General features: G+C 36.8%; 1 protein-coding gene and 1 pseudogene across 1 annotated transcript in view; one reads left to right on the top strand and one right to left on the bottom strand.

The window, feature by feature from the left end:
- Nucleotides 1-695: 695 nt before the first annotated feature.
- Nucleotides 696-8,851, top strand: LOC122145254 (annotated as a pseudogene).
- A 1,961-nt stretch (nt 8,852-10,812) lies between these two features.
- The window catches only part of LOC109046789 (origin recognition complex subunit 4-like), a 10,210-nt gene continuing 3,368 nt past the window's right edge, over nt 10,813-17,654 (bottom strand). The window contains exons 5-14 of the mRNA XM_042757584.1: nt 17,076-17,151; nt 16,904-16,989; nt 16,776-16,824; nt 16,525-16,676; nt 14,756-14,929; nt 13,323-13,409; nt 13,115-13,223; nt 12,939-13,034; nt 12,753-12,820; nt 10,813-11,238 (exon numbers count right to left, since the gene is read on the bottom strand). Of these exons, the coding sequence (XP_042613518.1) occupies nt 11,056-11,238; nt 12,753-12,820; nt 12,939-13,034; nt 13,115-13,223; nt 13,323-13,409; nt 14,756-14,929; nt 16,525-16,676; nt 16,776-16,824; nt 16,904-16,989; nt 17,076-17,151 (1,080 nt within the window). The 3' untranslated portion in view covers nt 10,813-11,055. The remainder of the gene's footprint in view (nt 11,239-12,752; nt 12,821-12,938; nt 13,035-13,114; nt 13,224-13,322; nt 13,410-14,755; nt 14,930-16,524; nt 16,677-16,775; nt 16,825-16,903; nt 16,990-17,075; nt 17,152-17,654) is intronic.

The raw sequence follows: 17,654 nt of genomic DNA, 5'->3' as shown, positions 1-17,654 counted from the left end.
AAATCATAAAGTAGTTTTTAATTAACATGACTGACTTTTACCATTCAAAAAGCTTGATGCACTGAAAAAAAAAATGGAGTAGAAACTGTTTTCACTCAGAAATTGCTTGTAAATTTCACAAGTAAGAAACTCAAGTAACACATTGAATTAAAAGTGAAATTTTGAAGTAGAAAGACTGTAAAATGCACTCCAGTAATCTGTTTTATTTACAAATTGAAAACTTATTTTACAGTGTACTGTACCTTTAAGATTTACATGCGATGAGGTAATAAACAAACCTCTGTTCTGTATGCTCATCAAATGAAAACACGCATCTGAAGTCTCTTTCTTTCTGTGTGCTACAGGTGCCGATTCTCGGGCGCTCGGAGACGAAGGAGTGTGCGTTTTACAATGCAAGCTGGGAGAAGAAAGGACGAACCAGAGCGGAGTCGAATCATGTCACGGAGAGAAAGACAAAACGACGACACTGTTTCTCCACCTGGAAGAACCGCTCAGGCGCCATCGAAGATGGTGAAGCAGGGGCTGCTGGCTGGACGACGTCAACTGCTACGACAGGTGCGAGCAGATGCACGCTCAGGTGCATCGTGTGTGTTTTGTGTGTGCTTGTAGTGAACTGATGAAGACAGGTGTTGTCTGTGTGTGTGTGTGTGTGTGTGTGTGTGTGTGTGTGCAGCAGTGAGTGTGTGGAGCGTAAAGGAATCCAGACGGTCTTCTTCTGCTGCTGCGAGGGAAACATGTGCAACGAGAAGTTTCACTACAATCCAGAGATGATTGAGAGTGAGTAACACACAACAAACACTGCTGCAGGACCGAGTGAAGATATCTGGACCGACTGATAATCAGACACAACACAATCACCAAGAGTGACACTACAAGAGTGCTGAACAGAAACTGACCGGATACAGCATCCTAAATTATACACTTTCCTGAAATATATTCAAGTAGATTTAAACCTTTAACCCTTTGATTATAGAGTTATGTCTCAAATAATCACTCTATGTTACTTTGAAACACAAAGTCGCACACGTTTAATTTCTCTGACGTCTGTCGAGTTTTCCGTGATGATGTATTATTGTAGTTTATGTATTTTGATTAAAACACCTCTAAATGTGTTTCAGAGTGTTATATGTCAATCAAATGCACTCTTTCTCCTTGAATGACCAAATTAAAGTCCAGCTGACCAGGGATCAGTAAGATTTTTGATCAAAAATACAGTAAAAATTGTAATATTGTGAAATATTATTTCAATTTAAAATAACAGTGTTCTATGTGAATATCTGTTAAACTGTAATTTATTTCTGTGATGCGCAGCTGTATTTTCAGCATCATTACTCCAGTCTTCAGTGTCCACATGATCCTCTATCCAATGTTGAAATAAGTTGAGCTGCTCAATATATTTTGTTGAAACCCATGTGATACCAATTTTATTTTTTGAGGAAACTTACTTTTTGAGGATTCTTTGATGAGCAGAAAGTTAAAAAGAAATAGAAATCATTTGTAACATTATAAATGTCTTTACAGTCACTTTTCATCAATTTAATGCTCAATGAAAGTATTAATTTATTTCAAAACACTAACAATTTTACCGACCCAAACGGTTGACCAGTAGTGTATGTGATGCTACCGTATCTTTCTAAATATCCAGCTTTAGGTCACATGTTGAGTGAATTTCTCCTCGTTCTCTCTCTCTCCAGCCACGTCGAACCCCGTGCCCCCGAAGCCGGACGTGTTTCCCACGCTGCTCTACTCTCTGATTCCCGTCGTGGCTGTGGCTGTCATTCTCTTCGTCTCGTTCTGGATGTACCGGCATCTGAAGCTGTCGTACCCGCCGCTGCTCGCCCCCACACATACACTACACCCACATCACAATAACATCTATACTCTAGAGAACACACTCTAGATATTTTTTTGGCGATATCGACACTCTCTCACAAAACTACAGCAATTAATAATTATCAACCATATTAATGTGATTTATTTTTATTAATCTTAAAATAGTCCTCAGAAGTTCTAATTACATATATAACATTAGTAGTCTATGATGATGTTGTCTCTTAGATAGCTGTGTGTGTGTATGTGTGTGTGTGTGTGTGTGCAGTGTGTGCATGCCGTGCGTGCGTGTGTGTGTGTGTGTGTGTGTGTGTGTGTGTGAAGAGCCGTGTTTTAATGTCAGTGTCTCATGGGGCGTATAAGACTCCATCCCATGTTCTCACAGACACATATCAGTGTTTGTTTCTCATTCTCATGCTGAGATGGGTTTGCGCTCGTTCTTCCTCACATCTCTGAGCTGTGTGTGTGCTAGACACAGTAAAACCCTCTGTTCCTCTCTTGCTAGCACGCCTTTCATATCATGATAGAGGTAAGAGCTTCATTCACTCTCTCGGTCTGATGCTTCAGTGTTGTGATGTGGTCACTCTCATCTGCATCTGGGCTCTTCTTTTCTTTCTTTCCTTCTTTGTAGCTGGCATGGATTATATGAAACACTTAATTCAGCAGAACAGATCATTTCTCAGTTAGCAAACAGATGTATTCTCTGCTATATATTCATGATATTATTATGTGTAGAATGTTTTTGGTGAGTGTGTGAATGAGTGTGTGTATTTGTGTGTGTGAGTGAATCATTTGTTCAGTGGTTGTGTGTGTGTGTGTTGTGTGTGTGTTTGTGTGTGTGTGTGTGTGTTTGTGTGTGTGATGTGTGTGAGTGAATCATGTGTTTCAGTGGTTGTGTGGTGTGTGTGTTGTGGTGTGTGTGTGGGTGTGATGTGTGTGTGTGTGTGTGTGTGTGTGTGTGTGTGTGTGTCCTGTGTGTGGGTGAATCATGTGTTCCAGTGGTTGTGTGTGTGGTGTGTGTGTGTGCGTGATGTGTTGTGTGTGTGTGTGTTTATGTGTGTGTGTGTTGATGTGTGTGTGGGTGTGAATCATGTGTTCAGTGGGTTGTGTGTGTGTGTTGATGGTGTGTGTGTGTGTGTGTGTGTGTGTGTGTGTAACAGTTAATTTGTGTGTGTGTGTGTGTGGTGTGTGTGGTATCACCGTGGTTCAGTGGTTGTGTTGTGTTTGTCTGCAGGACCCGGGTCTGATGCCTCCGTCTCCGTTGCTGGGTCAAAAGCCGCTGCAGCTGCTGGAGCTGAAGGCTCGCGGACGCTTCGGCTGCGTCTGGAAAGCTCAGCTGCTCAACGAACACGTGGCAGTCAAAATCTTCCCCGTTCAGGTATCTGACACGTTTCATCAAGTTCCCCTCCTCAGCTTCAGCACTGAAGATGTAACATGATTATAATAAAGCAATAAGCCAAAAGCTCATGGGTAACAGTGATATGGTTTGCTGGTAACTCAGATCTGAGTGCTTATTATTGTGCTCTGAATCTCTGCATTGATATTCTTCAAATATTATGGTTAGTGTTTGTTCTAAACCTCTAACCTAAAATATTAAGCTCCAGCTATTAATTCAGCCTAAAAAACACACTTTATTGTACTGTACTGGTGTTATTTAAAATGTTTGAACCAAACAAGCTTTAAAATTATCAAATTAAATCATATTCTGCATTTTGGTAGTGTTTTTATTCCCTAGAGGTCGACTTATGCTAGTCATGTTATTGCATTAAAAAACATAATGCAGTTTTCAGTGCACATTTTCGCTGAGTTTGATACATTATTTTTTTTTTTTTACTAGAAACACTATGATTTTCACTCAGAAATTGGTTGTAAATTTCACTAATAATGGCAAGTGGCCTTGAACTAAACAGGAAATATTGAAGTAGAGAACATTGACATTAGTATTTTCTTGTAAAACATACTTCGAAAAATTATATATATATTTTTTTAGTGCACTTTAAAAAAAAAATAATGTTTGAAGAATTCACTTTGATAAAGTGATGCAATGTTCAGTATTCAGCAGCGATACATTTATTGTAATATTTGAACTGCGCATTGAAGTGTTTTGCTTTTTGCACCTGTTTCACATTGCTAAGACTGGAAATTTAAATCTAGCTGCTTTAAAAATACACCAATATTCAACAAATAATTTGGGAAATCAAATGAATCATAAATAATTTGTCCACCAAGTAATATAGTTCATTAGTCTGTTTACAACTTGTGCACATGAATACAGAAATCAACTGATGTGCATCACAATTGTATGTAAATGTACAGTTTTACAGTGGCTTTGATGTTGTTTGTCTGCGATCTCTCTCAGAATAAACAGTCGTGGCAGAATGAATATGAGGTGTACAGTTGAGTGGAATGAACATGAAAATATCCTTCACTTCATCGGAGCGGAAAAAAGAGGAAATGGAGTCGACATCGAGCTCTGGCTCATTACAGCTTATCATGAGAAGGTACACACACACACACACACACACAACACACACACCTGTGTACTTTACTCAGAATACTGCTTACTGTTCACTTCACTCACTACACAAAAATCCAAACAAAATATTGCAGTATGCAGCATCATTGTCACATGACCTCAGTGTGTCACATGTTTGTTTGAAGTGTGTGATAACATCATCTGCGTGTGTGCCTGCCTTCTCAGGGCTCGCTGACAGACTTCCTGAAGGCGAATGTTGTGTCGTGGAATGAGTTGTGTCTGATAGCGCAGACGTTTGTTCGTGGTTTGGCGTATTTACACGAGGACATTCCCAACCTGAAGGACGGACACAAGCCTGCCGTTGCTCACCGGTAATAAACACTTTCAGTCTGTTAGATGCCACTGAAAATATAATCTGATTCTGTACAAGGGAACTCCATCCTAACATTTAACCAACATCTGTTTAGTTTCTAGTATAAAGACCCACTTTATAGTGTGATATAAATATGTATATAACATATTATTTTGGAAAACTATTTTGTTTCTATAAGTAAGTAACATTTTTATTTTCTTTTTCTACTATATTATAGTACGGCTAGATCTATTTATTTATATGTTTATATACATATGTATTTTCTTACTTATATATTTTGTAAAAATGTAAAAAAAAAAAAGATGATCTGATGTAATTTATTTTATATATTTGTTTCATATTAGACTTTTTGTTGGTCTTTTTCTTTTACATTTTAGCAAGGGGACCAAAGCTAAAAATCTTACAGGTCATCTATATAGTTTTTTTTTTTTTGTATAAAGACCCAATTTTATTCTGTAAAAAGTGTATAATATAATATGTGTAAATATTAGTTGGATTATTTGTTTGTGTTTCATGTTTTTTTTTCAAACTCATTATAGATATGTTTTAAAGATGTAATATCACCTTATATGCTTATTTGTTTACCCTATTTATTTTAATCTAAAAATGTATACATTTATTTATGTATTTTAAACTTTTTTTATTATTTATATTTATTCATCTTTTAGTGATGGACCACATCCAAAAATGTAACAAGCATTTATTTAGTTTCTTGTATAAAGACCCAGTTTATACTGTAAAAAGAGGTATATAAATATGTGTTTAAATTAATTTTTGTAAAAGTTAATTATATGCTTACCTCCTTATATGTGCTTGTTATTTTTAATCTACAATGTATTTATTTATTTTTACATTTTTCACACTTTTTCCCAAAGCTTTTCCACCCACACCCCCAGTTTAAACCCCCTAAATCAGATTAATATAACCCCTCTCTTCTCTCTCTCCTCTCTCTCTCTCCTCTCTCTGTGGTCTCTCTCTGTCTCTATATCTCTCTCCATCGGCCTCTCATGCTCTCTCTCTCTCTCCGCTCTCTGCTTCTCTCTCTCTCTATCTCTCTCTCTCTCTGTCTCTCTGGTCTCTCTCCCTCTCTCTCGCTCTCGCTCTCTGTCTCTCTCTCTCTCAGAGATATCAAGAGTAAGAATGTGGTTACTGAAGCGTGATTTAACTGCATGTATTGCTGACTTTGGCCTGTCGCTGAAGTTTGAAGCAGGGAAATCTACAGGTGACACACACGGACAGGTGAATATGATTTGTGCAGAAAAAACAAAAAACAAAAAAATAAATTTATTTCCCGGCATGAATAGGTCAATGGCTCCGGATCTAGTTTCACAATGCAGTTCATGGCAAACACTGAATAGTCCTTACTTGTGACAGATGTAAAGTGCTAATCAGTCAATGCTGAGGTAGTGTTGGTTGTGTTGTGTGAAGGTGGGGACGCGGCGTTACATGGCTCCGGAGGTGCTGGAGGGAGCGATCAGCTTCCAGCGCGACGCCTTTCTGAGGATCGACATGTACGCCGCGGGTCTGGTGCTGTGGGAGCTGGCCACTCGCTGCACCGCGGCCGACGGTAACTAACACCCATTCACTCACACTCAAGTGAAGTCAGGGGAAACACCGGTGCTGATGCGTGTGTGTGTGTGTGTGTGTGTGTGTGTGTGTGTGTGTGTGTCTCAGGGCCCGTGGATGAGTTCTGTCTGCCGTTTGAGGAGGAGGCAGGTCTTCATCCGTCTCTGGAGGACATGCAGGACGTCGTTGTGCATAAGAAACTACGGCCGATATTCAGAGAACACTGGCTAAAACATACGGTACTGCGCACACACACACACACACACACACACACACAAACACACTCAAACACACACACACACACACACACAAACACACTCAAACACACACACACACACACACACACGGACTACAATATATTTTCACAACGTTTTGTATTTTAACATGTTAAAGTCAACATGAACTCAGAACTGACCCCATTTTCTCTTTAATTCATGTTCCTGAATGATTCTCAGTGATGTTTATTTCAAAGAAAATACACTTAAAACTCTCACAACAAAACAAAAAAAGTGACACATCAAAAATATCTCCCCCTCTCTCAAAACCTCTATATATACCAAAAAAAACTCACACATACACTTTTAACAACCAATCAAAATGCTTTGTGTCAATTAATAAAAAATGCATATAATATGAAGTAATAATTATAATTATGAAGTTTTTCAATTGTATTTATCAGTAAATTGAATAATTATAAAAGTAACAGTAAAGTATTATTTATATACTATTATAGTATTTATACATTTTTTGTATTAGCTTTATTTTTATTTCATTTTAAAGTTTTAAGTGATTTTTTTGTGCTTTTGCCATTAGTTTTTTTTTCCTATTTAGCTTCTCTTTATTTAAACAAAAATTTGAAATGTTGTCTGAAATAAAAAGTTTTATCTAATATTTATTTTTTGCTTTATTTCAGTCTTATTTTAAATAACACAAACGGTGTTCAGTAGTTGTAGCTTCAGTTAGCAGTAACAACACTAACACATTGTTAGGAAAAAGTTAATGGATTTTGAGAAATATAAAGCCAAGGTTATAGTCAAAAATAATCATGCTTCCAGTTTCAGATTGCATATTTCTAGAAGTGTATGAGTGATTTGGTCATGTGACCCTTTATACACTTGATCAGATTTTCTTGTTTTTGTTGAAGCTCAAGATGCTTATAGATGCACGATGTTCAGGTTTTGTTCATGTAGCTCCAGAAACAGAGACACGGCAAATACTGAGACTTTCTCACAAACCAGATCCTTTAATGTGTGTATGTAGGGTCTGGCGGTGCTCTGTGAGACCATAGAGGAGTGCTGGGACCACGAGGCCGAGGCGCGTCTGTCTGCGGGATGCGTGGAGGAACGCATCATCTCGATGCAGCGCAACACCAACCTCATCGCCCCCGACGACATCCTCTCCGTCGTTACCATGGTTACCAACCTGGACTTCCCCCCTAAAGAATCCAGCCTCTGATGCTGTACTCTCAGCCAATCAGAGCGCAGCGTGTGCGAGAGAACACCAGACTTCAGTGGAAGCAAAACGAGCGCGGGAATAATTCAACGACTCGCTCTTACACACGGAGGAACTCGAGAGATAAAACACACACGGACGTCTCTGTCTGCACCAAAACCTCTTTTATGCGTAAAAAACAGAATGTGTTTTATATGAACAGCAGCTCTTATGATTTTAGTATAAAAAGGGCGAAACTCTGGACTGCGTTTGCCGTTTCTTTTCTGCGAATCATTACAGTCATGCCAATACGAGACACGGATTCTTGAGGAATTATGCTGAAATAACCGTGAACCTCCCTAAACAGGTATACCTCATTTTAATTTCTCATGCTTTTTTCTGAACAGCTGCTACGGAGGCGAGACGAGTAGCTGTAACACGCTAGTGTTGCTGCCTTTCACATTTCTGCTTCATTTCATGGCAGCCTCCGCTGCTCTTTTTAAAGGAGTCGTATCACGAGGAATCAACGCTCGCTCCACTGAATCACAGAAACCAGGGTCCAATATTAACTCCTGCCAATGGTGGATGAATTCGGACATTTTACCGCTCATGCAACTGTATTTTTGCAGCACAGTTAGTGACACATATGCAAAGTGAGCTCCATATTCGTCAAACTGCACCTGATACATTGTGTTTGTTCATATTTATCTTTTAGTGGATTTAAATGAGAAATAATCCAGCAATTTGAGTGATGGAGAGTTCATTTGACCCTACACTGCAAAAACGACTCGTTCTGCACTACAGCTTTCTGATGTGAACTAGATTAACATCAGTGTGTTAACATGTTAACGCCTGTTTCGTGTTGAGAGACTTGGGCCACCGAGTCACGATGTCAAACTGTGGAAGCTTAAAAAAAAAGGTACAAGGTAATTGCAACTTTTTATCTCATGATAACGATTCACTTTTTCACAATTCAGAGTTTATATCTTGCAATTATGTTGTTATTCACATTTTGTGATAAAAACTGAGAATTCAGACTGTTTCTTGCAGTTCAGAGTAAAATCTAGCAATATATCTTGCAATTTTTGCATTTTTCTTTTCCACAGTTTACATTTTGCAATTTTTTTAAATTTTATTTCCGCCATAAATTCCACAATAATAATAATAATAAAAAAATAATAGTAATTGCAACTTTTTTCTTGCAGTTGCAACTTTATATCACAATTCTGAGAAAAAATTGGTAAATTGCAAGAAAAAAAAAAGTCAGAATTATCAGTTTATATCTCACAATTATATGCGAGTTTCTTTAGACTTGTCAAAAAAAAAAAGTCAAAATTGCAAGAAAAAAGTTGCAATCATCTATTATCAATTCAGACAGTTTATTTTGCTATTCACTTTTTGCGTGATAAGAACTGAGAATTCAGACTGTTTCTTGCAGTTCAGAGTAAAATTAACAATATATCTTGCAATTTTTGCATTTTTTTACATTTTGCATTACATTTTTGCAAATTTCCACCATAAATTCCACAATAATAACTTTTGCAACTTTTTATTATCATTGCAGCTTTATACTTGCCCGCTGTAAACTGCAAGAAAAATAGTCAGAATTATCAGTTTATATCTCACAATTCTTTGCGAGTTTCTTTAGACTTGTCAAAAAAAGGCAAAATTGCAAGAAAAAGTTGCAATTATCTAAATATTGTTTTTAATCCTGTGGCTGAAATAAGCTTCCAAATCAAACAATCTGAACACCAGCAGAAATAATACGAGTGAAGTGTGAAAGTTTGTGCTGCTAGGAATGACATTATTAACAGTCTGTCTCAATGTGATATATTTTTTCAAAAAGAGACTGTTGCAGCAGGATGAAGCAGTTAAAAACTAAATTGGATGATTATATACTCATTTCGCATCAAAAGACATTAACATGGGCGCAGAAGCAAATATCACTTGCTTAACATTAGAAGTTGATCTTGATGCTAAGGCTCCTTTAATGACAGTGGCATCTTTCAGGGCTGTAAATCTGCCCGACGCCACATTCTCCTTCATCTCTGTCTCGTCTTCTCTTTCTGAAGCACTACAGCAGTATTCAGGGACGCAGGATTCTGCTCACTTACAGCAATTATGCAACCAACACGCATCAGCGATCGCAACCGTAGCATACAGAGTCTCAGCCGCTTCTATTTATTTCATTAATAATGTGACAAACTCTCAGTACTGTGAAAACAAACCCTGGTTATTATTGCCCTGAATGTGTTAGACGACAAACCAAGTGTTGGGTGAGAGATAAGTTTGTAAAAGACATTTCAGATCAATCTGTGATTCCCCCGAACACACACATGTACAGCAGATGAATAATGTAAATATGATTGTTGGTTTTAAATTATTAGACTAGCATGATGTTGCTCTGTTCTTTTCGGTGTCACTAATCAAAAACAGTCCTTTATAAAGAAATTATTCCAGAAGATTGTACTGCTGGGTATTTTATACAACTTTTTCTTGTCTTAATGTCCGCAGGCCTAAATTCACTGATTATGCATGTGATTCTCTTTTTTTAAATATAAAGACCTTTTCTTTATACTAATTTTTCGTTAATGAATGATGAACTTATTCACCACCTTTAAATCATCATGAAATCTTCTTGGGCCTGTATAAATATTTATTCCACACAAAAATGTATGCCATTTCATAAAAATTTATTTATTTTTTAAACAGAGGTTTATATATATATATATATATAGTGTTCAATGCCTTTTCAGTTAAATACATAAATATACAAATATACATACATTTATGAAACTAATTCAAAAGGCATTTAAATAAACTATTAAATGTGAGCTTGGTAATTGGTGTTACTTTTGGGTGATTTTTTACTGGAATAAAACCCAACCAGTCATACAGACTACATGATGACTCGAAGGGTGGAAAGAACTCCGGATGAAATTAATTATTCATAAAAATTGGAAAAAAATACAAAGTCATTACATTATATGTACTGTATAATAAAAGTATTTTGAAATTGTTTAAAATATTTTATCATGAATTGAAAGATAAACTCTAGATAAAGATTTTGAGAGAAAAAAAGTCACAATTGTGAGACAAAAAGTTGCAGTTACCTTTTTTAATTTTTATTTTATCCTGTGGCTGAAACGGGCTTCTATAACAATGTCATGTCAACTACCTAAAATAACTTTGCAATAATGTTGTACAACATCCTTCAGGGACTAGAAGAGTCTTTAAGACAAAGAAACGACAAATTAGCAATTATATTTTGGTTATATTATTATATAACTTTTTTTATTATTGCAAAAAAAAGAAAACTATATACATACATTCAAATGTATAAAATGCATATTTCAGCAAGTAAAGCATGCAGCAGTGTTCAGCCGAAGGCCGAGAGAGCCCACTGTTTGACGTCTGTGGGGCATTGTGGGTACTTCTGCAGCGCCTCCATCACCTGACCGTGTTCCAGCATCAGACGCATCAGCTGATACTCGCGCTGAACTTTACACACGCCAGAGTCCACCGGACGCACCAGCTCCAGCTGCAGCAGATGCTCAAACGCCTGAACACACACACACACACACACACACACCGATGCACATGCACACAGACAGACAGATGGACACACACACACACAGACAGACAGACAGACGCACACACACACAGATGCGCACACACACCCCCCGCACACATGTCGTACGCACGCACAGATGCACACACACACACACACACACACACACACACAGATGCGCACACACACACACACACACAGACAGACAGATGCACACACACACAGATGCACGCACACACACACAGATGCACACACACACACCCGCACACAGATGCACGCACACACACACAGATGCACACACACACAGATGCGCACACACACCCCCGCACACAGATGCACGCACACACACACAGATGCACACACACACAGATGCGCACACACACCCCGGCACACAGATGCACGCACACACACACAGATGCACACACACACAGATGCGCACACACACACCCCCGCACACACAAACACTCACACACAAACAGAACCAAAAACACGCCAATGATCCCCCACACCCCCCGCACACAGATGCACGCACACACACACAGATGCACACACAGATGCACGCACACACACACAGATGCACACACAGATGAACACACACACACACACAGACAGATGGACATGCGCATACACACAGATGCGCGCACCCACACACAAACACACACACACACACAGATGTGAACACACACACACAGACAGATGGACATGCACACACACACACACACACAGATGCGCGCACACACAGACAGACAGATGCAAACACACACACAGATGCACACACACACACAACCCGCACACAGATGCACATGCACACACACAGATGAACACACACACACACACAGATGGACATGCACACACACACACACACACACACACACACAAACAGATGCACACACATAGAGACACACACAGGTAAGCTCCACAAAAAAAATAAAATCTTAAAAATATAGATATTGTGTCAAACTTTCATTTTGTGTAGTCAAATTATCTTGCAAAAAGCATTAAAAGAAAGAGAAATGTTTCTAAATTTGTCCTTTAAAAAACTGTACTGACAACAAAATTACTAAAACTTTAAAGTGAAAAAAAAAAAATAGTTAAAAATATAAATACAATATTATATAAATAATACTAAAATAACACTAACGTGTTAATTTTATATTTACTCCATTTACCAATAAACACAACTGAAAAACTTTATATTTTATTAGAACTATATATTTGAATTAAACTCAAATTAAAGCCATTATTTACTCTCCCTCAAGTCATTCCACACCACGGAACATAAAACGAGAGGATGCCAGATCTGTCTAATTTATGAATGCATATTTTAGATCAGTTTTGTCAAATAATCGGTTCATTACACAACCGAAATGATTCAATCCAAAACAACGATTCATTTACAAACCGGACATCACGAACATGCCAAGAGAGCCAGGTTTCCACTTATCGACTCGGTTTGTTTCCTATTCTGTTCCCTGTTTAAAGTACATGCATGAAAACAAACTGACCTTCATCACCACGGGCTTCTCAAACTTATGGATGGAGTGAGACTTCCTCTGAATGAACTTCTTAAACTCTGAGAGAGAGAGACTTACATTCATATGAGCTGATGCACATATTTACATTCACTGATGAACTTCACACACATCACGGCTCGTGAAACACCATTTATAACATTCATGAGGATGTCGTACCGTTATGGACCATCTGGAAATTGAAGGGTTCTCCATCGTAAGTGTCATTCAGATGCTTCATAGCAATAATCAAACACAGCTCTAGAATAGACAGACCTGGAAAACATGCAATTGAGGACATCAGAGATGAGCGTGTGCTGGAGACGAGGTTTAAAAATCTGTTTCCAGTTTCTCACCGTGAAGGACGTTTGCTTTGGAATCGACAGAAATCAAGCGCCAGGCCTCTATGAGATCAGCCTCGCGAAGAGTCGAATGAGAGACCGACACTCGACTGACAGCCAGAAACTACAACACACACACACACACACACACACACACGTTCACACACAAGAACAGAGATCTCCCACAGCGGTCTGATTTCGAGATGAACTGATGTAAATATACCAGCAGCGAATGCAGAGAGCGGAAATCTTTACTGCCATTAAAGTTCCTCCTCAAAATCTCCTCAACCGTCTTATCTTCACATAATTTCTACGAACAGAGAACGAGAGGAAAGAACACATGATGTCCACATCAAAAGAAATTTACAAAAGTGATTTTATGTCTAGAAGGCACATTAAATGTAAGTAAAGTTTCCACATTAAATATAGAATAAAATGTCAAAATTTGGTGGAAATAATGTTAGATTGTCATTCAGTGTAACGCAATATTTATGTAAATATTCAAACAGCATGCTTATTCTGACGTGTACATATTAAAATATATAAAATAAGAAGGAAGCATATTAAATTTGATTATGTTTTAAATGAGTAAAAAATTCTTACTGACAAATGGGCAAAACCTAGGATAGTGGCAAATTTAAAAAAATGTAAAATTACAACTAATTAGTACGGAAGAGGATTAGGGCCAAGCAATAATAAAAAAAATAAAAACATCTCGAGATTAAAGTCGTTGTGTTTCGAGAAAAAAACTTGTTAAATTTCGAGAAAAAAAGTCGAAATACAATCTTGAGAATAAACTCATTACATTACACGCCATTAATGGCGATGCCGTAGGGGTTTAATTTATCACAGCTGTCCAAGTGCCAGAGTGCATTTGGGTGAAAGCGCGATAACCTTGCATTTGTCCTCTGGTTGTCATTTCATGTTGGACAAAAGCGAGTAGCATACATCGCACAAAATTGGACTGATTTTTTTTCTCCTAAAAAGACCTAGCCGCTTGCAAATTCACTTTAAAGTTTGTGTGCTAATTATTATTGTGTAATAAATTAGCTAAAGTTGATAGTATTTCTTTGTTACTGAAAGATAAGGCTATGCAATGAACACTGATCGAATGCGTTATTCTCTACATTTCGTTTCGACTTTTTTTCTCGAAACACAACGACTTTATTCTCGAAATTAAATGAGTTTATTCTCACGATTATTTCGACTATTTTTTTCTCGAAACACCAACTTTATTTAAGTTTTTTCTCGAAACACAATGGCTTTTTTTCTCGAAATTTAACGAGTTTAATCTCGCAATATAATGACTTTAATCTCTAGATGGTTTTATTTTTTTATTATTGCTTGGCTCTAATCCTCTTCCGTAAATTAGTATTCGGGGTGAAAGTAATTAGTCTTTTAATATGAGTTTTGTTGTAAATATGCCTGACAAGATTGTTACACTGAATGACATTTTAGTGGGTGTCTTCTGTAAATCAGGGAAAAATCTATGATATTTATTTTTTGCTCAGAAAAACAAAAACAAAATTGCAATTAAATTAAGATTTTTTTTTTTCCCCTTTTTTAGGCAGTATCACTCTTATTGTTCATATGCTTGAACCCTTTCTCGTCTTTGACTCATGTATGTTTGTTTTGAGACACAGGTTGCGTCTGTACCGTGACGCTGTGGTTCCACTCGTCGGAGAATTTGGGATCTGGGAAGTCCGGAGGCAAACTGAGCTGAGCGCGAACCACATCCAGGTACTGAGCGAACGAGAGCGAGCTGAACAGATGAATCTGTCTGTGAGAGAACCGAGACTTCACTCGCTTCTCCAGCAGCTCCAGCACGTCCTGTAACACACAAACACATGAACGAGCAGCTGTGCTTTCACATCACCTCGTGTGTAAGAGTGGAGAATAAAAACCAACTAATAAAGTAGTGCACAATACATTTCAGGGAGTTTTTGTGTTGAGTTTGCATCAGTGATGACACTGCAGTAGCAAAAAAGCTATTTCTATGAAAAAGAAAAAAAAAACTACAGAAAAAAACATGCCATATATATATATATATATATATATATATACAGTACAGGTCAAAAGTTTGGAAACATTACTATTTTTAATGTTTTTGAAAGAAGTTTCTTCTGCTCATCAAGCCTGCATTTATTTGATCAAAAATCCAGAAAAAAATGTAATATTGTGATATATTATTACAATTTAAAATAATTGTTTTTTAAATTTATTATATCTTTAAATTATCATTTATTTCTGTGATGCAAAGCTGAATTTTTAGGATCATTATCACATGATCCTTTAGAAATCATTCTAATATGATGATTCATTATCAAAGTTGGAAACAGTTCTGCTGCTTAATATTTTTTCAGAACATGTGATACTTTTTTTAGGATACTTTGATGAATAAAAAGTAAAAAAAAAAAAAAAAAAGAAGCTATGTTTTTAATATAAATATTTTGTAATAACAATATACACTACTGGTCAGTAAATTGGGGTTAGTATTTTTTTTTTTCTTTTTTTAAATAAAATCAATACTTTTATTCAGCAAGGATGTGTTAAATTGATAAAAAGTGATAGTAAAGAAAAAATATTATTAGAATATATATTATTAGAAGTTTTTTTTTTTTTTTTTTTTAATAAATGCAGTTTTTTTAACCTTTTATTCATCAAATATATTAGACAGCAGAACTGTTTCCAACACTCATAATAATCAGAATATTAGAATGATTTCTAAATGATCATGTGATAGACTGGATGTTACATGTGACACTGAAGGCTGGAGTAATGATGCTGAAAATTCAGCTTTGCATCACAGGAATAATAATTTTTTTTTTTTTTAAAGTATATTCAAATAGAAAACTATTATTTTAAGTTGTAATAATATTTCACAATATTAATGTTTTTTTCTGTATTTTTGATCAAATAAATGCAGGCTTGATGAGCAGAAGAAACTTCTTTCAAAAACATTAAAAATAGTAATGTTTCCAAACTTTTGACCTGTACTGTATATATATATATATATATATATTATATAGATATTTTTTTTTTTTTACTAATGTTTTCAGCTCAACTTTTTTAAATATTTTTTTACTAATGTTTTCAGCTCAACTTTTTTCCTTTTCTTTGTTCTCTTACATTGCCAGCATTATATTTCAGGCCATTCTGTGCATTTAAAACACGCACAATTTTATTTAGCATTTTCTTGTTATATTACAACATTTACTAACTTTTTTTACTTTATTGTACACAATGCACCGTTTAAAAGAGAGCACTGGGTAAGAGTTAGAATGTTACATTTAAAGTAGAATATTAAAAATAAAAAAACAACAATAACATATTCAATTACAAAAAAAAAAAACATTAAATGATGATGAAGAAGTAGTTGTGTGCAGTGCTAGCGTGTTTGTGAAGTGTCTTCAGAGCAGACGCACCAGTCTGCAGGTGAGTCCCAGCACAGCGACAGGCGTCTGCGCAGACTGAGACACATCCAGCAGGTTATACAGCAGCGTCTGGTTCTTATGATGAGCGAACAGATCGAACTCATCCAACACGAACAGCACGGGACGACTGCTGCTCTTATCACCTGACGACACCACAGGGGGATTCAAATAAAAACATTCAAAATATAGTGTAGTGTGTAAACATATATAATAATACTAACACGAGACTGACGGAGCCTCACCTTTCTTGAGAGCTTCGAGGAGAAAAGCCAGATTCTCTGCAAAGCTCCCCTGAAACACGAGAAAACCTCTCAGCGTAAAACCCTTGAAAACTACTGCAATTATTCCTCTAATAACGTCAGGAACTCACAAAGACTTTGTCTCCTACGACGTTCTCCAGGTGCAGCTGGCGCGTGATTTCTTTCAGAGCGATTTTGTCGTCTGTCTGCAGAAGACCTGCGCTCAGAACACGTTACACAGCTGGAGCTTCTCTTTAATCGTTTAACACAGGAGCGGCGTTGAAGTGATGTTCGTGAACTCACCGTTCAGCTCCACCAGAAGAACGTTCTTCTGCGCTTCCTTCAGACTCATGAGCTCTCGGAGGACACAACCCAGCAGCTGCAGACAGAGACACACAGAAAAACTTCACCTAATTATGCCCTAGTTTCAGAAATATTAACTTTATTCCTTCAGCACACTGCAAAAGCTACTTTCTTCTACATTTTTGTCTTGTTTGTTATTTTAAGAACAAACAACTAAACATTATTTAATACATTTACCTGAGATGCAACATTAGATGCGTAAAACTCTTATTTTGTGGGAAATGCAAATGAAGTGAGTTTCTGCCTTAATGGAAAACAAATGAACAAAAATCTGGCAACGGGGTCAGAAAAATTAAGATAACTCAATGAGAAAACAAGTTTGACATTTTAATAAGAATTAAAAAAAAAAAGAGTCCTCTAAAGCGACAATCTCAAAAAAAAAAAAAAACAAAAAAAAAAAAAAAGTTTTCCCTTTGAATTTCTCACTCTATTTTCATCAGTTGTAATATTGTACTTTTTGTCCCTCTTGGAGCTCGACACATGAATGCTGCATATTGAAATTTAAAAAGAGCAAGAAGT

This window comes from Cyprinus carpio, chromosome A6 (genome assembly GCF_018340385.1).
Source record: "Cyprinus carpio isolate SPL01 chromosome A6, ASM1834038v1, whole genome shotgun sequence".
NCBI lineage: Eukaryota > Metazoa > Chordata > Actinopteri > Cypriniformes > Cyprinidae > Cyprinus > Cyprinus carpio.
The sequence above is the reverse complement of the archived record's forward strand: the minus strand, read 5'-3'. Positions and strand labels throughout refer to the sequence as shown.